The sequence below is a fragment of the Mustelus asterias genome, chromosome 2 (assembly GCF_964213995.1).
Source record: "Mustelus asterias chromosome 2, sMusAst1.hap1.1, whole genome shotgun sequence".
In the NCBI taxonomy this organism is placed as follows: Eukaryota; Metazoa; Chordata; class Chondrichthyes; order Carcharhiniformes; family Triakidae; genus Mustelus; species Mustelus asterias.
Window position 1 is genome coordinate 13,207,297 of NC_135802.1, and position 17,053 is coordinate 13,224,349.

The window sequence follows — 17,053 nt, forward strand, 5'->3', positions numbered from 1 at the left end:
TATGTTTACCTTATTGAACCTTTTCACAATTTTAAAGTCTTCTTTCAGACCATCCTCGAGTCTTCTCTCCCAGCCTCTTCAACCTTTCCTGCTATGTATAGCTCATGGTAAAAATCCTTTCGGCTATTCCTCTGTGCCATTTCTATGATTGTAGGGACCAGAACTGTTCCACTTTACCAAAAGAGAAATTAGTTCATGGAAATTAGTTTGAAATTGTTTGCCAATTTAAATAGATTTTTGCCAATATAATTGACTAAACTTCAGAGAGTATGATGTGGAGATGCTGGTGTTGGACTGGGATGGGCACAGTAAGAAGTCTCACAACACCAGGTTAAAGTCCAACAGGTTTATTTGGTATCACGAGCTTTCGGAGCGCTGCTCCTTCATCAGGTGAGTGTTGACTCACCTGATGAAGGAGCAGTGCTCCAAAAGCTCATGATACCAAATAAACTTGTTGGACTTTAACGTGGTGCTGTGAGACTTCTTACTGTTCAGAAAGTATGTTGGGATCTCAGGAGAATATGAAAAGAACAGTATATATTCTCTATTAATGGAGTGTGGACCTGAATTATATATGCAGGTTAGAACAGAACTGACCTTTTATGCGAAGTACTCCCAAATTTTTTTAAAAATCATTTATGGGATGTGGGCATCACCGGCTAGGCCAGTATTTGTTGCCTTTAAACTGAGCTGTGTCATTTCAGAGGACAATTAAGAGTCAACTACATTGCTGTGGGTCTGGAGTCACATGTAGACCAGATCAGGTAAGGACAGCAGATTTCCTTCCCTAACGGGACATTAGCAAAGCAGATGGGTTCTTATGACAATTGACAATGGTTTCATGGTCACCATTGGACTCTTAATTGCAGACTTTTACTGAATTCGAATTGCACCATCTGCCGTGGTGGGATTTGAACCTGCATCCAGAGAGCATTACTCCGATTTACTGGATTACTAGTCCAGTGACAATACCAACTGCCAAATCCCATTGCATTGATGTCTTTATGTTTTTTAAAAATATCAAAGTAGAACAGCAAAAGCCACATTTATTTTATGGTACAATAACATCTCCAGTAAAATGGGTGTTACAAAGATAATGAATAAATACATCTATTTGACCAAATACAGCCTCAATTCAGGCACTTTTTAAATAAGATGTGTCTATTGCAACGATAAAGGGTTTTATACTCTAAATTACATTGTTAAAAGATGCAGTCGAGTCCCATTGGAACCTGTTAAGGTGAATAGATTGCAACTACAATCATGTGTTGACCATCAAGTTTCTCATGTGGAGTGAGAATAACCACAATAAATTTATATTTTACTAAAAAAACACTCATCCTATATTTAAATTAGTCTGTAATACACCTCAATTTCACACAGGTTAACATTTTTCAAGCATTTGGAGCCCCAATGTTATCTAGTTGCACTTTAAGTTGATCAGCACTGAAGGTTAATAACTAGGAGCCAAGTTACAACCTTAAACCCATCAAAGCCCTGCTTCAATGTAGAAATAAAAGTCCAGCCTTTCTTGCTCTTTGCCAACATTTCCAATTGAAAACACTACCCAAATTTGTGCAATTTAACGTGAACTTGACATTCGATTCAAAGTTGCAGAATACTGAATGCACTGAAAACTAACACTTTCTGATGAGCGAATAAAAATTAATATGATGGAAAAATAATTGCTTCTCATCCAACTGAAAGTTGGAGCAGAAATACGTGCGCGCTTTTAAAAAGAGCTTGCACGCAAATTAGTTGGAAATGAACCGAGCATTGAGTACCTGGTATGATTTGCACCTGGTAACAAGTATCACAAGATAATCTGAATTGTATCAGGAAGGTGTATTTTACAGGTGAGAAATGCACCAAATAAAAAAGGAAATGTAATTACGACCAGTCAGTTGGATGATGTTAATGAGTCTAATCTACATAGCTAACACCCTCCAAATAAGTCAAGATGACAAACAGGTTTGAAGCACTTTCCATCACCCCAATCTGGAATTAATCAATTCTTCTGTACCAAAGGATTGTAATGTTCAAATATGCAGTTGTTTTTAAGTATAGGTATATTTGATTTAAAATGTGATATTCTGCACCCTGCATCACGAAGTCTTTTTTGAGGTAATATTTCCACTATTCATAGGAAGTTAAAATACTGTCTAAACACAAAAAAGTTTAAACTAGGTTTTAAATATCTGAACAGTACTTGTACAAGGTGAAAAGAGAAATCCTGATCATCTCAATGTGAGGTACACATGAAAGCCTAAAATTTTAAATTCCTAGTGCAGTATACAGGTCCAGATTCATTTGTGAAGTAGAGCGTTTTTCTGTTCCCTGGGCTTCACGAAATATTCTTTGTACATCGAATAGAGAACTCCTGTAATAGTAAAAGATGCAAATTAGTCAAGGTTAGCAGCTGAAGCAGAGACCATGTCAACATATAAGATTATTTTAGATACCTGCTTGATAGTAAAGGGACTGAAGGAAATATACAAAAATGAATTAAGAGCAAGAGTAGGCTATTCAGCCCCTCGAGCCTATGCCGCATTTGGATAAGATGGCTAGTCCGATTGCACTGTCCATGCCTTATATTCATTGACTTCCTTGTCAGTCAATTTGGTATTAAAAATATTCAGTGACCCTGCCTCCACTGCTCTCTGGGGAACATAATTTCACAGACTGACAACCCTCTTGAGATAAAAACATTTTCCTCATATGTTGTAGATGGAAGACCCATTAATGGCAAGGTGGTTAGCAATGCTGTCTCACAGCGCCAGGGACCCGGGTTCAATTCCCAGCTTGGGTCACTGTCTGCGTGGGTTTCCTGCAGGTGCTCCAGTTTCCCCTCAGTTCAAAGATGTGCGGTTAGGTGGATTGGCCACGCTAAATTGCCCCTTAGTGTCAGGGGGTCCAGCTAGGGTAAATGCATGGGTTTATTGGGATAGGACCTGGGTGGGATTGTGGTGGGTGTAGACTCGATGGGCCGAATGGCCTCCTTCTGTACTGTAGGATTCTATGATCTATGATATCACCTAGCTCTTTCTCTCCCATAGGGGAGAATCATCCTTTCAGCAACCACCGTCAAGTCCCTTCAGTATTATATAGGTTTCAATTAGGTCACCCCCCTCCCCACTATTGTTTTAAACTCCTCTGGGTACAGGCCCAACCCGATCCTCATAAAACAATGCCTTCATCCACAATGCACAAGGGATTATGACTACTGCTGACGTGGAGGCTAAACATTGGTAACAATCATTGGGCTGAACAACCTGTTTTTGTGCTGTAATTTCTACACAACGTGGGAATTCATTAAAAAAATTTTGAAACTCAAAAAAAGTGGCACCAAACACCAAACTACACCTACTTTCCCAACATAAGTCTTAAAACAAAGACCCAGAATCATTAGAAAATGTAGTATTTAAGATTGAGATAGAGATAAATAATGCAGTATTAAATGTAGAATAATATTATAAATGTAGGGTGGCACAGTGGTTAGCACTGCTGCCTCACAGCGCCAGGGACCTGGGTGCGATTCCCGGCTTGGGTCACTGTCTGTGCGAAGTCTGCACGTTCTCCCTGTGTCTGCGTGGATTTCCTCCGGGTGCTCCGGTTTCCTCCCACAGTCCAAAAGACGTGCTAGTTAGGTGAATTGGCCATGCTAAATTCTCCCTCAGTGTACCTGAACAGGTGCCAGAGTGTGGCGACGAGGGGATTTTCACAGTAACTTCATTGCAGTGTTAATGTTAGCCTACTCGTGATGCTAATAAATAAAATAAATAAATATGCTGAAATAAAGTTGACACTGTAGATCCACAACTATATTTAAAAGCAAAGTTACCCTCAATTTGCTGTTGCGTTAGCAGATTCAAGCTGGAGTGGTGCTAAACACGAATATGGGGTGAGTTAGCGTGGTACACACACAAATACTGACTTTCATGGATAATTAGGCTTTTCCTTCCTCACTCGTATAATCTAATGTAGCCTAAGCTCCAACACTGAAGAATAGTCAGTGCCTGTAGAACCAAACCCTCATCAGTCTCCATCTTCAGGACAAGCAAAAATGGGAAAAGATATGGGAGGGTTACATTTTTTCATACTTGGTGTTGGATATTTAAGCTGAAAAGAAGAATCGTGATGTGTCGAAACAGCACAAGTTTTTGACCTTGCTCGTTACTAGCAATCACACAAACATTGGAGGATATAGATTACCTATAGTCATGGCTCCCACCACACATCCCTGGGCTGCCACACGCATGTGGATAAGATGTACGGACATTTTTTTGTTCCCCCGACTCTTCAGTTTGTAGAGTCCATAGGCCACCACAGACGCAAACCCGGCAATCCCTGGAACAGAAAAAATTTAATGAAATGTTTTGCTGGAAACTGAAGAAAATGGCCAAATCCACACTTTAAAAAAAAATCCTGCCAGTTTTGGTCATGCTTTACACTTGCTACAGTTTACAGCCCAGCCTGATTAAATTTCCATTCTATAAAGCAGTTTTCTTTCAAGATACCGGCGTTTAACTGAACAGCCACAGAATTCCAGCAGCTGAAGTAAAATATTTACTTATTTGGCCTCAGCACTCCTGCTACTTTGCTCTATTCACACACACAAACATACAAATTAGGAGCAGGAGAAGGCCATTCACCCCTTGAGCCTGCTCCACCATTCAATAAGGCCGTGGCTGACCTTTGTTTTTAAATTCATTCATGGGCTGTGGGCGTCACTGGCTGGGCCAGCATTTGTTGCCCGTCCCCAATTACCCTTGAATGGAGTGGCTTGCTCGGCCATTTCAGAGGGCATTTAAGAGTCAAAAACATTGCCGTGGGTCTGGAGTCACATGTAGGCCAGACCAGGTAAGGACGACAGATTTCTTTCCCTAAAAGGACATTAGTGAACCAGATAGGTTTTTACGAAAATTGACAATGATTTCATGGTCATCATTTAATTTCAGATTTTTTTCCATTGAATTCAAATTTCACCACCTTCTGTGGTGGGATTTGAACCTGTGCGTTCCCAGAGTATTAACTTGGATTTCTGGATTACTAGTCCAATGGATTATTAGTCTGCTGATAATACCATTACGCCATTGCCTCCCCTCCTGCTCACCTGCTCTTATTATTCAGTCTATTCCCAAAATCCTTCGACTCCCTTGTTAGTCAAGAATGTATCTCTGCCTTAAAATATTCAATGGCCCTGCCCCTACCACTCTTTAGGGAAGAGAATTCCACAAACTCACCACCCTCAAAGAAAACATTTCACAGAATTGTTATAGTGCAAAGGCGGCCATTTGGCCCATTGTGTCTGCACCAGCTCACCAATCGAGCATGGTGACTTAGTGCCATTCCCCTGTCCTTTCCTCTGCACATTGTTTCGATTCAAATAATCATTTGATGCCCTCTCGAAAGCCTCAATTGAACCTGCCTCCACCCCACTTCCAGGCAATACATTCCAGACCCCAACCACTTGTTGTGGGAAAAAAGTTTTTTTTCTCACATTGCATCTGCTTCTTTTGCAAATCACTTTTAATATGTGCACTTTTGTTCTTGATTTTTTTTTGCTAGTGGGAACAGTTTCTCCATATCTAGCCTGTCCACCCCACTCATTATTTTGAACACCGCTACCTATTTCTCCTCAACTCACTCTTAAATGGGAGACCTCTTTATTTTTAAATTGTGTCCCTTGTCCTGATCTCTCCCACAAGGAGAAATATCCCTATTTTTAATTCGTATTTGATCAGTCATTTACTATACAATGACTGATGTACAGCAATCGAGAAAATGGGGATTAGGATCAAGGGGTTTTGGGAAGCAACTTACCAACAGGGACAAAGGGAGACTCCTTGGATTTCCGAATAAGCTTTGAGGTTTGGTCATCTTCTGGGGCAAGCACAGGGAGCAGGCTGGCATCACTTGAAGACATGACGGCTGCAAAAAAATTATTACAGTCAATCACACCCAATAAAAATCAGTTTTGTTGGTGATGTTACCAACAGCAACGTAACAGCGACAACACACGAAGTTTACCCTTAGGTTAGCAAGTAGAAAGGTCACAGAAAAGGAGAGGCATTACATTTACAGTCGGCACCCAAAGCTCTGACAGACTCTCCTTCTCCCTCTCAGGGAAGTATGATAATTTTCTGATGCAAGTTTGTAAGTCTGGTTTCAATTTGATTCATAAACTGTGAATGACTGACAGAGGCGCAATACAAGTCGAAAGTACTTGCACACTATTCCCATAAACCACATGCTTTCTACACTGCCTTTGCCATTGGCTGCAGATTGCCTCAGACTCTGGGTTTGGTTTACAGGAACACCTTATTCTTAATAAGGAAGAAGGAAAATGAGCACCGAATTACTCATCGTCAAGTCACAATGACATGACAAAATTTCCAGCTGGAAAGTGGAGTTAACAGTTAAAAAACCGAGAGGCTCACTAAACTCAAAAGCAGAAAGAGAACTGAGTAACTGATAGATGAATGAAACAAATCATAGAATCCCTACAGTACAGAAGGCGGCCACTCGGCTCATCGAGTCTGTACTGACCACAATCCCACCCAGACCCTATTCCCGTAACCCCACATATTTACCCTGCTAATCCCCCGACACTAGGATCAATTTAGCATAGTCAACCTAACCTGCACACCTTTGGAGTGTGGGACGAAACCGGAGTACCCGGAGGAAACCCACGCAGATATGGGGAGGTTGTGCAAACTCCACACAGACAGTGACCTGAGGCCGGAATTGAACCTAGGTTCCTGGCGCCTGAGAGGCAGCAGTGCTAACCACTGTGCCTCAGATCTCAAACAATGATAAGATGGAGTACAGGAAAGAGATAATCTGGTGAACTGGTGCGATGACAATAATCTCTCCCTCAATGTCAGTAAATCAGAGGAGATAGTCATCGACTTCAGGAAACATAGTGGAGGACATGCCCCTGTCTACATGAACAGTGATGAAGGGGAAATGGTTGAGAGCTTCAATTTTCTAGGTGTCCGGATTACCAACAATCTGTCCTGGTCCCTCCATACCAACACTATAGTTAAGAAAGCCCATCAATGCCTCTACTTTCTCAGGAGGCTAAGGAAATTCGGCATGTCCACTATGACTCTCACCAACTTTTACTGATGCGCCATAGAAAGCATTCTTTCTGGATGGTATGGCTCCTGCTCTGACTAAGACCACAAGAAACTACAAAGGGTCGTGAACATAGCCCAGTCCATCACGCAAACCAGTCTCCCATCCATTGACTGTCTATACTTCCCGCTGCCTTGGAAAAGCAGCCAGTATAATCAAGGGCCTCACACACCCCGGACATTCTCTCGTCCACCTTCTCCCATCGGGGAAAAAATACAAAAAACTGAGATCATGTACCAAACGACTCAAGAATGGCTTCTTCCCTGCTGCCATTAGACTTTTGAATGGACCTACCATATATCAAGCTCATTTTTCTCTGCCCCCTAGCTATAACACTATATTCTGTACCCTCTCCTTTCCTTCTCCCCATGTACTCTATGAACGGTATGCTTTGTCTGTACAGTGCACAAGAAACAATACTCTTCACTGTATCCCAATACATGTGACAATAATAACTAAAAAAAAATTGCAAAATGTTTAAATCTAATGGCACAATTTAAAAACAATCCTTCATGGGGTGTGGGCATCACTGGCTAGGCCAGGAATGGACAATCAATGTTTGCCGAGGCAGTGACACCCACATCTTGTGAAAGAATATAAAAAATAATTACATCATTGGATTGAAAAATTGCGAAACCACTCTGTTATCTGAGAAGGAAAGGGGAACTCAGTAATTGCACAGCTGTCAGTTTAATAACTATGGTGAGGAAGTTACTGGAATCTATCAGAGTGACTAAGCAATTGGACAGGAATCAACTGGTCAAAGGATAAACAGAGGTTTGTTACGGGTAGGTCATGTCGCACTAATCTCATTGAATTTTTTGCACTGTGGATAAAGAAGTTTCCATCAATGTTGCCGATATGGGGAAATCCTTTTGATATGGTTCTGCACAAGTGTATTAGGTAACCTCGAATGATCTTGCTACCAAAATCAGGTGGTATATGGTTAGGATGCAGGAAACATAGTAGTGATAAACAGTGTGTTTTGATTGGCAGAATGTGGCAAGCATGCACATAAGTCCAAAGATGTGCTGGTTAGGTGGACTGGCCATGCCACTTGGAAGGGGTGGAAACACAATCACCAGAATAATACCAGGGCTTAACGGTTAAAGCTACGAGGACAAATTGCACAAAGGGTTTTTTTAAAAATGATAAACAATTGGATAGGGTAAATGGAAAGAAACCATTTCCAATGGTGGGGCAATCCAGAGTTAGAGCTAAACCACTTAGATGTCAAATCAGGAAGCAATTTCTCCACATAAATGATCGAGAAATGAGTAACTTTGCCTGAAAGGCCACTAAAACTTTCAAGACTGAGATTGCTCAACTCTTGTTAGGTAAGGGCATCGAGTAATATGGAACATAAGTGGGCAAATGGAGTTGGGGTACAGATCAACCACGATCTAAGTGAATGGAGGAAGTGGCTCAGTGTGCTGAATGGCCTCCTCCTGTTCCGATTTTTAACAATTCATTTATGGGATGTGGACATTGCTGGCTGGGCCAGCATTTATTGCCCATCCCCAACTTGCTAGGCCATTTACAGAAAGGATGTGGAAGCCATAGAAAGGGTGCAAAGGAGATTTACAAGGATGTTGCCTTATGAGGATAGGTTGAGGGAGCTAGGTCTTTTCTCCTTGGAGAGACGAAGGATGAGAGGTGACCTGATAGAGGTGTATAAGATGTTGAGGGGTATTGATAGAGTGGATTCTCAGAGGCTTTTACCCAGGGCTGAAATGGTTGCCACAGGAGGTCACAGGTTTAGGGTGCTGGGGAGTAGGTACAGAGGAGATGTTAGGGGTAAGTTTTTCACTCAGAGGGTGGTGGGCGCATGGAATCGGCTGCCGGTAGAGGTGGTGGAGGCGGATTCGATAGGGTCTTTTAAGAGACTTTTGGATAAGTTCATGGAAGTTAGTAAGATAGAGGGTTATAGGTAAGCCTAGTAGGTAGGGACATGTTCGGCGCAACTTGTGGGCCGAAGGGCCTGTTTGTGCTATAGCTTTTCTATGTTCTATTTCAGAGGGCAGTTAAGAATCAACCACATTGCTGTGGGTCTGGAGTCACATGTAGGCCAGACCAGGTAAGGACGGCAGATTTCCTTCCCTAAAGAACATTAGTGAACTAGATGGGTTTTTATGACAATGGTCTCAAGGGCATCAACAAAAATCTGGAAATAAAAGTCTAATGAATACAAATTTCACCAATTGTCATGGTGAGATTTGAACCTGGGTCCCCAGAGCATTAACCTGGGTCTCTGGACTACTAATCCAGATATGGTGGTATCTATTTAACTACTTTAATTTAACTTTCCAGATGACATGATTGATCAGCTCAGGGGAAATTAAACGTTTCCAGGCTAAATATTGACCAATTGGAGTACATTCTGGTAGAGTGCAAAATGGCAGGAGGTGTTAGCTTGTGAAACATTAGTGAGAGTCTGGCAACTCCGAATACCACTGTGCTAAAACGAACGGAACTTTTAGAAAATGGACAGGTTGTCTCAATTTCTTTAATCAGCTCAATGAAAATAATAAGAAATATTGACATATTTCTGGTGAACTTAAGAAACTTTTCTGTTACAATGAATGCTTTGCCAGAGGAAGCCTCTCATTTTCAAGTGAAGAGAACTATTTGTTTTAACATTAGTGTCGTACAGTGCCAGCTTTTTACTGAGGAGGAGGGTAAGAGTGAACTAATCTACTATGTCTTAGATACATTCATCTTAAAATTACCCCCCCTTGTGAAGAGGTAACCAATTTAGTTTTAGCAAAATATATTTAATATATGAAAAGGGGACCAAAGCAAAGATTAACAGATTTTTAACAACTATAAAACCGACACTGCAAAATCAAAATGTACTCTGTCCAATATAAAGGCCACATATTTATCACATCGAGACGCACAATAAAGAAAACTTTCTCAACTTACTTTTCGAATATAAAATGGTTACATATTTCAGATCTATTTTAAGTATTATCCCAGGTACAATAGTGCTAATCAGTCCTGTAAACAGTCCGGATATATTTCGCACTAACCAATATCTAATCATGCAATAACATCACAGAATTGTTACGGTGCAGAAGGAGGCCATTTGGCCCATTGTGTCTGAATTGGCTCACCAAATGAGCATCATGGCTTAATGCCATTCCCCTGTAACCTCGCACACTATTTCTATTCAATCATCTAATTTCCTCTTTAATTTCATATTTGAATCTGCCTCCACCACACTTCCAGACTGAACATTCCAGACCTGAACCACTCACTGTGTGAAGAAACTTTTTTCACATCACGTTTGCTTCTCTTGCGAATCTCTTTCAATCTGTGCCCTCTCGTTCTCAAAACAGTTTCTCCCTAACTATTCTGTCCAGCAACCTGGGGTTTAACAGCACATGCACTTCTCCACTCTTCTCACAGCTGGACTGACACCCGTGAGATCAGAATAATTTAAATTGTTTTATTGACAGTAAGTGACCAAATAGAGGTACAGAGCTAACTAATCAAATTTCTCCTTGGCCCAATCTTTCATAGAATCCTACTGTGCAGAAGGAGGCCATTCAGCCCATTGATTCTGCACCAACCGCAATCCCACCCAAACCCTTTCCGCAGAACCCCATGCATTTACTCTAGCTAGTCCCCCTGACACTAAGGGGCAATTTAGCATGGTCAATCCATCTAAACCGCACATCTTTGGACTGTGGGAGGAAGCTAGGGCACCCGAAGGAAACCCACGCAGAGACGGGGAGAATGTGCAAATTCCACACAGACAGTGACCCAAGCCAGAAATTGAACCCAGGTCCTTGGTGCTGTGAGGCAGCAGTGCTAACCACTGTGCTGCCTTTCTTTCTTGAAGAGTATAAAAAGAAACACACTACAATGTCCCTATTAGTGAGCACCTAACCTTTCCTAGACAGCATGCTGATTCTGACAGGCTCCCTGTTTGAAATGAGCAGTATATCCCTTGAGGCCAGGCTTCCTCCTCACGCCTAGCTGTTTGATAAGCCCCATATGCCTTATCATTTTCTCCATGTTTCCAGCAAGGTAAGCTTCTCTCTCTGATTGTGTCCTTTTTCTGTGATTTACTAGTACGCCTGTCTGTGAAACAAGCTACATCTTCTTTATTGGTTCATAGAAATCATAGAAACCCTACAGTGCAGAAGGAGGCCATTCGGCCCATCGAGTCTGCACCGACCACAATCCCACCCAGGCCCCACCCCCACACATTTACCCACTAATCCCTCTAACCTACGCATCCCAGGATTCTAAGGGGCAATTTTTAACCTGGCCAATCAACCTAACCTGCACATCTTTGGATGTGGGAGGAAACCGGAGCACCTGGAGGAAACCCACGCAGACACGAGGAAAATGTGCAAACTCCTCGCAGACAGTGACCCGAGCCGGGAATCGAACCCGGGACCCTGGAGCTGTGAAGCAGCAGTGCTAACCACTGTGCTACCGTGCCGCCTGCACTGTGCTACCGTGCCGCCGTGGTTGCAAGTTCCAAAATGAATCAGGAACCATTGGGGCAGAATGAGTGACCTGATTCTCATTCTGCTTTGTTTGAAATTGACTGCCAGTCATTATTAACTCCACTAGCTTTTGAATGGCATCTACAATACCTGTGGCTTCTTGAAGCCCAATTTATTTCCAAATCATTATTTCCAAATTAAAAGTCCCAACATATCGTATAACATATATAAATGAAAACTCTACCCTTCTACAGGGCTGTGCTTCGATCATATGCCATTTTATTGGCGACAGTCCCCATTTCAAACCACATCTCTCGCCAATAAAAAAGACACGACCTGTTTGTATCTGAGCACTAACAGAATGATACTGGAAAAATCAGATCACTCATCTGGATTTTTAAAAAATCCAGGTTGTATGGGTGGTAGGGGAGCAGGCAGAATCTTGTGCTCACAAATCGATCAAGCTGCCTTCAGTTTGAAGTTTTGACCACTCTAATGCAGACAGTTCAGGCTCTGTCCCTGAATACAGTAATTGTGTGTCAGTTGTGCCTCAGTTGGTAAGTCACAAGGTTCAAGTCACTCTCCAGGACTTGAACACACATGCAGAGAAAAAAAAATTAGAGGCGACATCCCAGTGCAGTGCTGAGAGAATGTTGCACTGTGCAAGGTGCCACCTTTCAAAATGTATTCCAAGATGGTGCCCAACATATCTTCTAATTCTAACTTTTACTCTCATTCTATGCTTCTAAAACTTTATTCTAACTCTTTAAAACTCTCTCTTTCTCTATACCCGAGTTATGACTGTAACACTACATTCTGCACTCTCTTCTTTCCTTCTCTATGAACGGTATGCTTTGTCTGTACAGCGCGCAAGAAACAATACTTTTCACTGTATACCAATACAGGTGACAATAATAAATTAAATCACGTAAGATGTTAAACCAAGATGCTTTGTTGGGTGAATATAAAAGATCCCATGGCACTATGTTGAAGAAGAGCAAGGAAGCTCTCCTTCATGTCCTGGCCAATATTTATCATAGAAACCCTACAGTGCAGAAGGAGGCCATTCGGCCCATCGAGTCTGCACCGACCACAATCCCACCCAGGCCCTACCCCCACATATTTACCCGCTAATCCCTCTAACCTACACATCCCAGGACTCTAAGGGGCAATTTTTAACCTGGCCAATCAACCGAACCCGCACATCTTTATCCCTCAATCAACATCACACGAAACAGATTATCATTGTCACATTGCTGTTTATGGGAGTTTGCTGTGCACAAGTTAGTTGCCATGTTTCTTACATAACAGTGACTAGACTTTAAAAAGTACTACATTGGTTGTAAAGCGCAAGAGATCAGGAGTCATGAAACACACTATGTATAAATGCAAATGCTTTTTCTAATAAGTCAGAAAGCCAGTGAGCAAACTGGAAACCATTTTTAAAGTTCAAGAACATAGATGTTACAAAAGAGAAATATATCATTGACAAATACTGCCAAAGTCGCGGCAGGAGAGAGGCTGGGGGTAGAGGTCCCTGTTCCTCTATGAAACAGTGCCACCGCTTCTTTTACATCACCCAGGGGTGCCAGGTGTGGCCTCAGTTTAATGTCTCATCTGAACTTTGGCACCTCGGACAATCCAGCGCTAGTACCAGCCCAGATTGTGTACACATCTCTGAAGTGGGACTTTAAACCCACAACTTCTGACTCAGGGTTAAAGGAAAAAAAACCCACTGAACCATGGCTGACATTGGGTTTTCTCCAGGTGCTCCGGTTTCCTCCCACAGTCCAAAGATGTGCATGTTAGGTTGATTGGCCAAGCTAAATTGCCCCTTAGTGTCCCGGGATGCGTAGATTAGAGGGATTAGCGGGTAAATATGAGGGTTAGAGGGATTAGCAGGTAAATATGTAGGGATATGGGGATAGGGCCTGGGTGGGATTGTTGTCGGTGCAGACTCGATGGGCCGAATGGCCTCCTTCTGCACTGTAGGGGTTCTATGGTTCAGCCAGATGATCATCCAATCAAAGACTAAAATCCCAAATACGGTATCACCACGTAATTTGAATGGAAAGTAGTATCAGAATTATTCCTCTACCATCTTCAATCCCACCAATCACAAAATGATATAAAGTTAGACACATAGCTTAGAAATCTTAAAGCGCCTCCGAATGTGAGATTAAAAGCACTGGCACCTACAGACGGACAGCGCATCATTGATATTTTTCTTGAGATCAAAATATATATACATAGGATTTAACTTTGCTTAACGTACAAAATAAAACTCCTCCGATGAAGCAGTATTAAAACAGTTCAAAGGTGCACTCCAAGCCAACAGTGATGAACTCCCCAAAGCATCCCCACTATCCACGAGGCTAGAATGTGATGGAATACTCCCCACTTGCCTGACCAGGTGCGACTGTCACACCCAAGAAGCTCAACACCATCCAGAACAAAGCAGCCCACTTGATCAGTACTCCATTCACCACCTTCCCACAATCATTCCTTCCACCACTGGTAGATTTGTAGCTGCCGTGTGTACCATCTACAAAATGCACTGCAGTAGCTTGCCAAAGCTTCTCTGACATCAACTTCAAAACCCAGTGAGCCCCATCACCCCATCAAGTGAACGGGAACACAATGTCCCCACCCTCTAAAGTCACACAATATCCCGCTTTAAGACATATCAGCATTCTTAAACCATCGCCTGGTCAAAATCCTGCAATGCCCTACAAACAGCAATGTGACAATGCAGAGGGGCTCTCTTCTGTGTTTGAAGGGTAGCCTAGGTTTTATGCTAAACTCGAGCATAAAAGCACAGACTGTTGACTGAGAATCACCTACTGAGCCACAACTGACTCTACTCAAGGGGCAGTACATGCCCCAGATGATTGGATGGATAGCGGAGACAATGGGAGGGGATACAGTCAGGGTCAGTAGCCCACCCTTAGTTCACAGCAATCTCCCATCATTGTGCCTAATGTCCCAGGTTGCATTGTCTAGGACACGTTTTTATTCATTTATTTTTACAGGATGTGAGCACAGCAGGCTGGGCCAGCATTTATTGCCCATCCCTAACTGCCCTCCATTTCAAAGGGCATTTAAGAGTCAACCACATTTCTGTGGGTCTGGAATCACATGACCGGGTAAGGACAACAGATTTCCTTGGTGGCAGATGGAGTTTAATCCGGATAAATGCGAAGTGATGCATTTTGGAAGAAATAATGTAGGGAGGAGTTATACAATAAATGGCAGAGTCATCAGGAGTATAGAAACACAGAGGGACCTAGGTGTGCAAGTCCACAAATCCTTGAAGGTGGCAACACAGGTGGAGAAGGTGGTGAAGAAGGCATATGGTATGCTTGCCTTTATAGGACAGGGTATAGAGTATAAAAGCTGGAGTCTGATGATGCAGCTGTATAGAACGCTGGTTAGGCCACATTTTGAATACTGCGTCCAGTTCTGGTCGCCGCACTACCAGAAGGACGTGGAGGCGTTAGAGAGAGTGCAGAGAAGGTTTACCAGGATGTTGCCTGGTATGGAGGGTCTTAGCTATGAGGAGAGATTGGGTAAACTGGGGTTGTTCTCCCTGGAAAGACGGAGAATGAGGGGAGATCTAATAGAGGTGTACAAGATTATGAAGGGGATAGATAGGGTGAACAGTGGGAAGCTTTTTCCCAGGTTGGAGATGACGATCACGAGGGGTCACGGGCTCAAGGTGAGAGGGGCAAAGTATAACTCAGATATCAGAGGGATGTTTTTTACACAGAGGGTGGTGGGGGCCTGGAATGCGCTGCCAAGTAGGGTGGTGGAGGCAGGCACGTGAGCAGCCTGGGAATGGAGGGTTACAAACGATTGGTCTAGTTGGACCAAGGAGCGGCACAGGCTTGGAGGGCCGAAGGGCCTGTTTCCTGTGCTGTACTGTTCTTTGTTCCTTCCCTAAAGGACATCAGTGAACTAGATGGGTTATGACAATTGACAATGGTTTCATGGTCACCATTAGACTTTTAATTCCAGATTTTGTATTGAATTCAAATTTCACCATCTGCCATGGCTGGATTTAAACTCGAGTCCCCAAAGACCCTGGGTCTCTGGATTGCTAGTCCAGTGATAATTACACTGTGCCATAGCCTTATTTCAGACAGTTAAATCTTGCACAGGCAAAGTAGCCGGTCTGCTGACTCTCATAGCCTTGATACCTCCTCTGCACCATGCTTTCACAGCCCTACCTCTCCCTCCAATACCTGGCAACCCCAATACCCACAGCCCTGTCATCCCATCAAACCCGCCCCCCCCCGCCCTGTCATCCCAACAACCCCCCCCCCACCCCGTCATCCATTAACACCCCCCCCACCCCCCCAGCCCCGTCATCCATTAACACCCCTCCCACCCAAGATCCATTAACACCCCCCCACCCCCCCGTCATCCATTAACACCCCTCCCACCCGAGATCCATTAACACCCCCCCACCCCCCCGTCATCCATTAACAACCCCCCACCACCCCCATCATCCATTAACACCCCCCCCAACCAACCCCACCCGTCATCCATTAACACCCCCCCACCCCCTGTCATCCATTAACACCCCCCCCACCCCGTCATCCATTAACACTCCCCCCACCCCGTCATCCATTAACACCCCCCCCACCCCCTGTCATCCATTAACACCCCCCCCACCCCCTGTCATCCATTAACACCCCCCCCAACCCGTCATCCATTAACACCCCCCCCACCCCGTCATCCATTAACAACCCCCCCACCCCCTGTCATCCATTAACACCCCCCCCACCCCCTGTCATCCATTAACACTCCCCCCACCCCGTCATCCATTAACACCCCCCCCACCCCCTGTCATCCATTAACACCCCCCCCACCCCCTGTCATCCATTAACACCCCCCCCACCCCCTGTCATCCATTAACACCCCCCCCACCCCCTGTCATCCATTAACACCCCCCCCACCCCCTGTCATCCATTAACACCCCCCCCACCCCCTGTCATCCATTAACACCCCCCCCACCCCCTGTCATCCATTAACACCCCCCCACCCCCTGTCACCCATTAACACCCCCAACCCCTGCCAGCCCATTAAGCTCTCCTCCGTCACAGCCCTGGCATCCTCTTGCCCCCCCCCCCCCTCTCTAATGGACCCCGATCAAGAACAGCCCCCTAATTCTGGGCTGGTGGATGAAGCTGGGAAACGTTAACCAGGACCCCCAGAATGGGACGATGAGATCAGCTCAGGGCCCAGCGCCGAATCCCCCTCACCTGATCCACGGGTGATCGAGACTCCTGACGGCACCGAACTCCCGCACGGACTAAACCCCCAGCGCCCGCTCGCCGGCAAATGTCACCTCGGGGGCGGGTCCTGTGCGGGACAGGAAGTGACCTCACCGGACAATCCGTCCCGCGGGCGTCGCAGGATGTGACGTCATCGTAATGTGCGTCAGC

The 17,053-nt window shown here is 44.1% G+C and overlaps 1 protein-coding gene across 2 annotated transcripts; it reads right to left on the bottom strand.

Annotated features, from left to right (window-relative positions):
- Window positions 1-1,029: 1,029 nt before the first annotated feature.
- On the bottom strand, window positions 1,030-16,987 carry higd1a (HIG1 hypoxia inducible domain family, member 1A). Of its 2 annotated transcripts, none has more exons than XM_078231618.1 (4): window positions 16,871-16,987; window positions 5,824-5,931; window positions 4,213-4,347; window positions 1,030-2,380 (listed from the first exon to the last, which is right to left on the bottom strand). In XM_078231618.1, exons 2-4 carry the CDS (start codon window positions 5,924-5,926, stop codon window positions 2,307-2,309), a joined length of 312 nt encoding a protein of 103 aa, XP_078087744.1. In that variant the 5' UTR covers window positions 5,927-5,931; window positions 16,871-16,987; the 3' UTR covers window positions 1,030-2,306. The 2 variants fall into 2 exon arrangements, with proteins under 2 accessions (XP_078087744.1, XP_078087752.1); XM_078231626.1 differs by lacking the exon at window positions 16,871-16,987 and adding an exon at window positions 6,077-6,347.
- Between the last annotated feature and the right edge of the window lie 66 nt (window positions 16,988-17,053).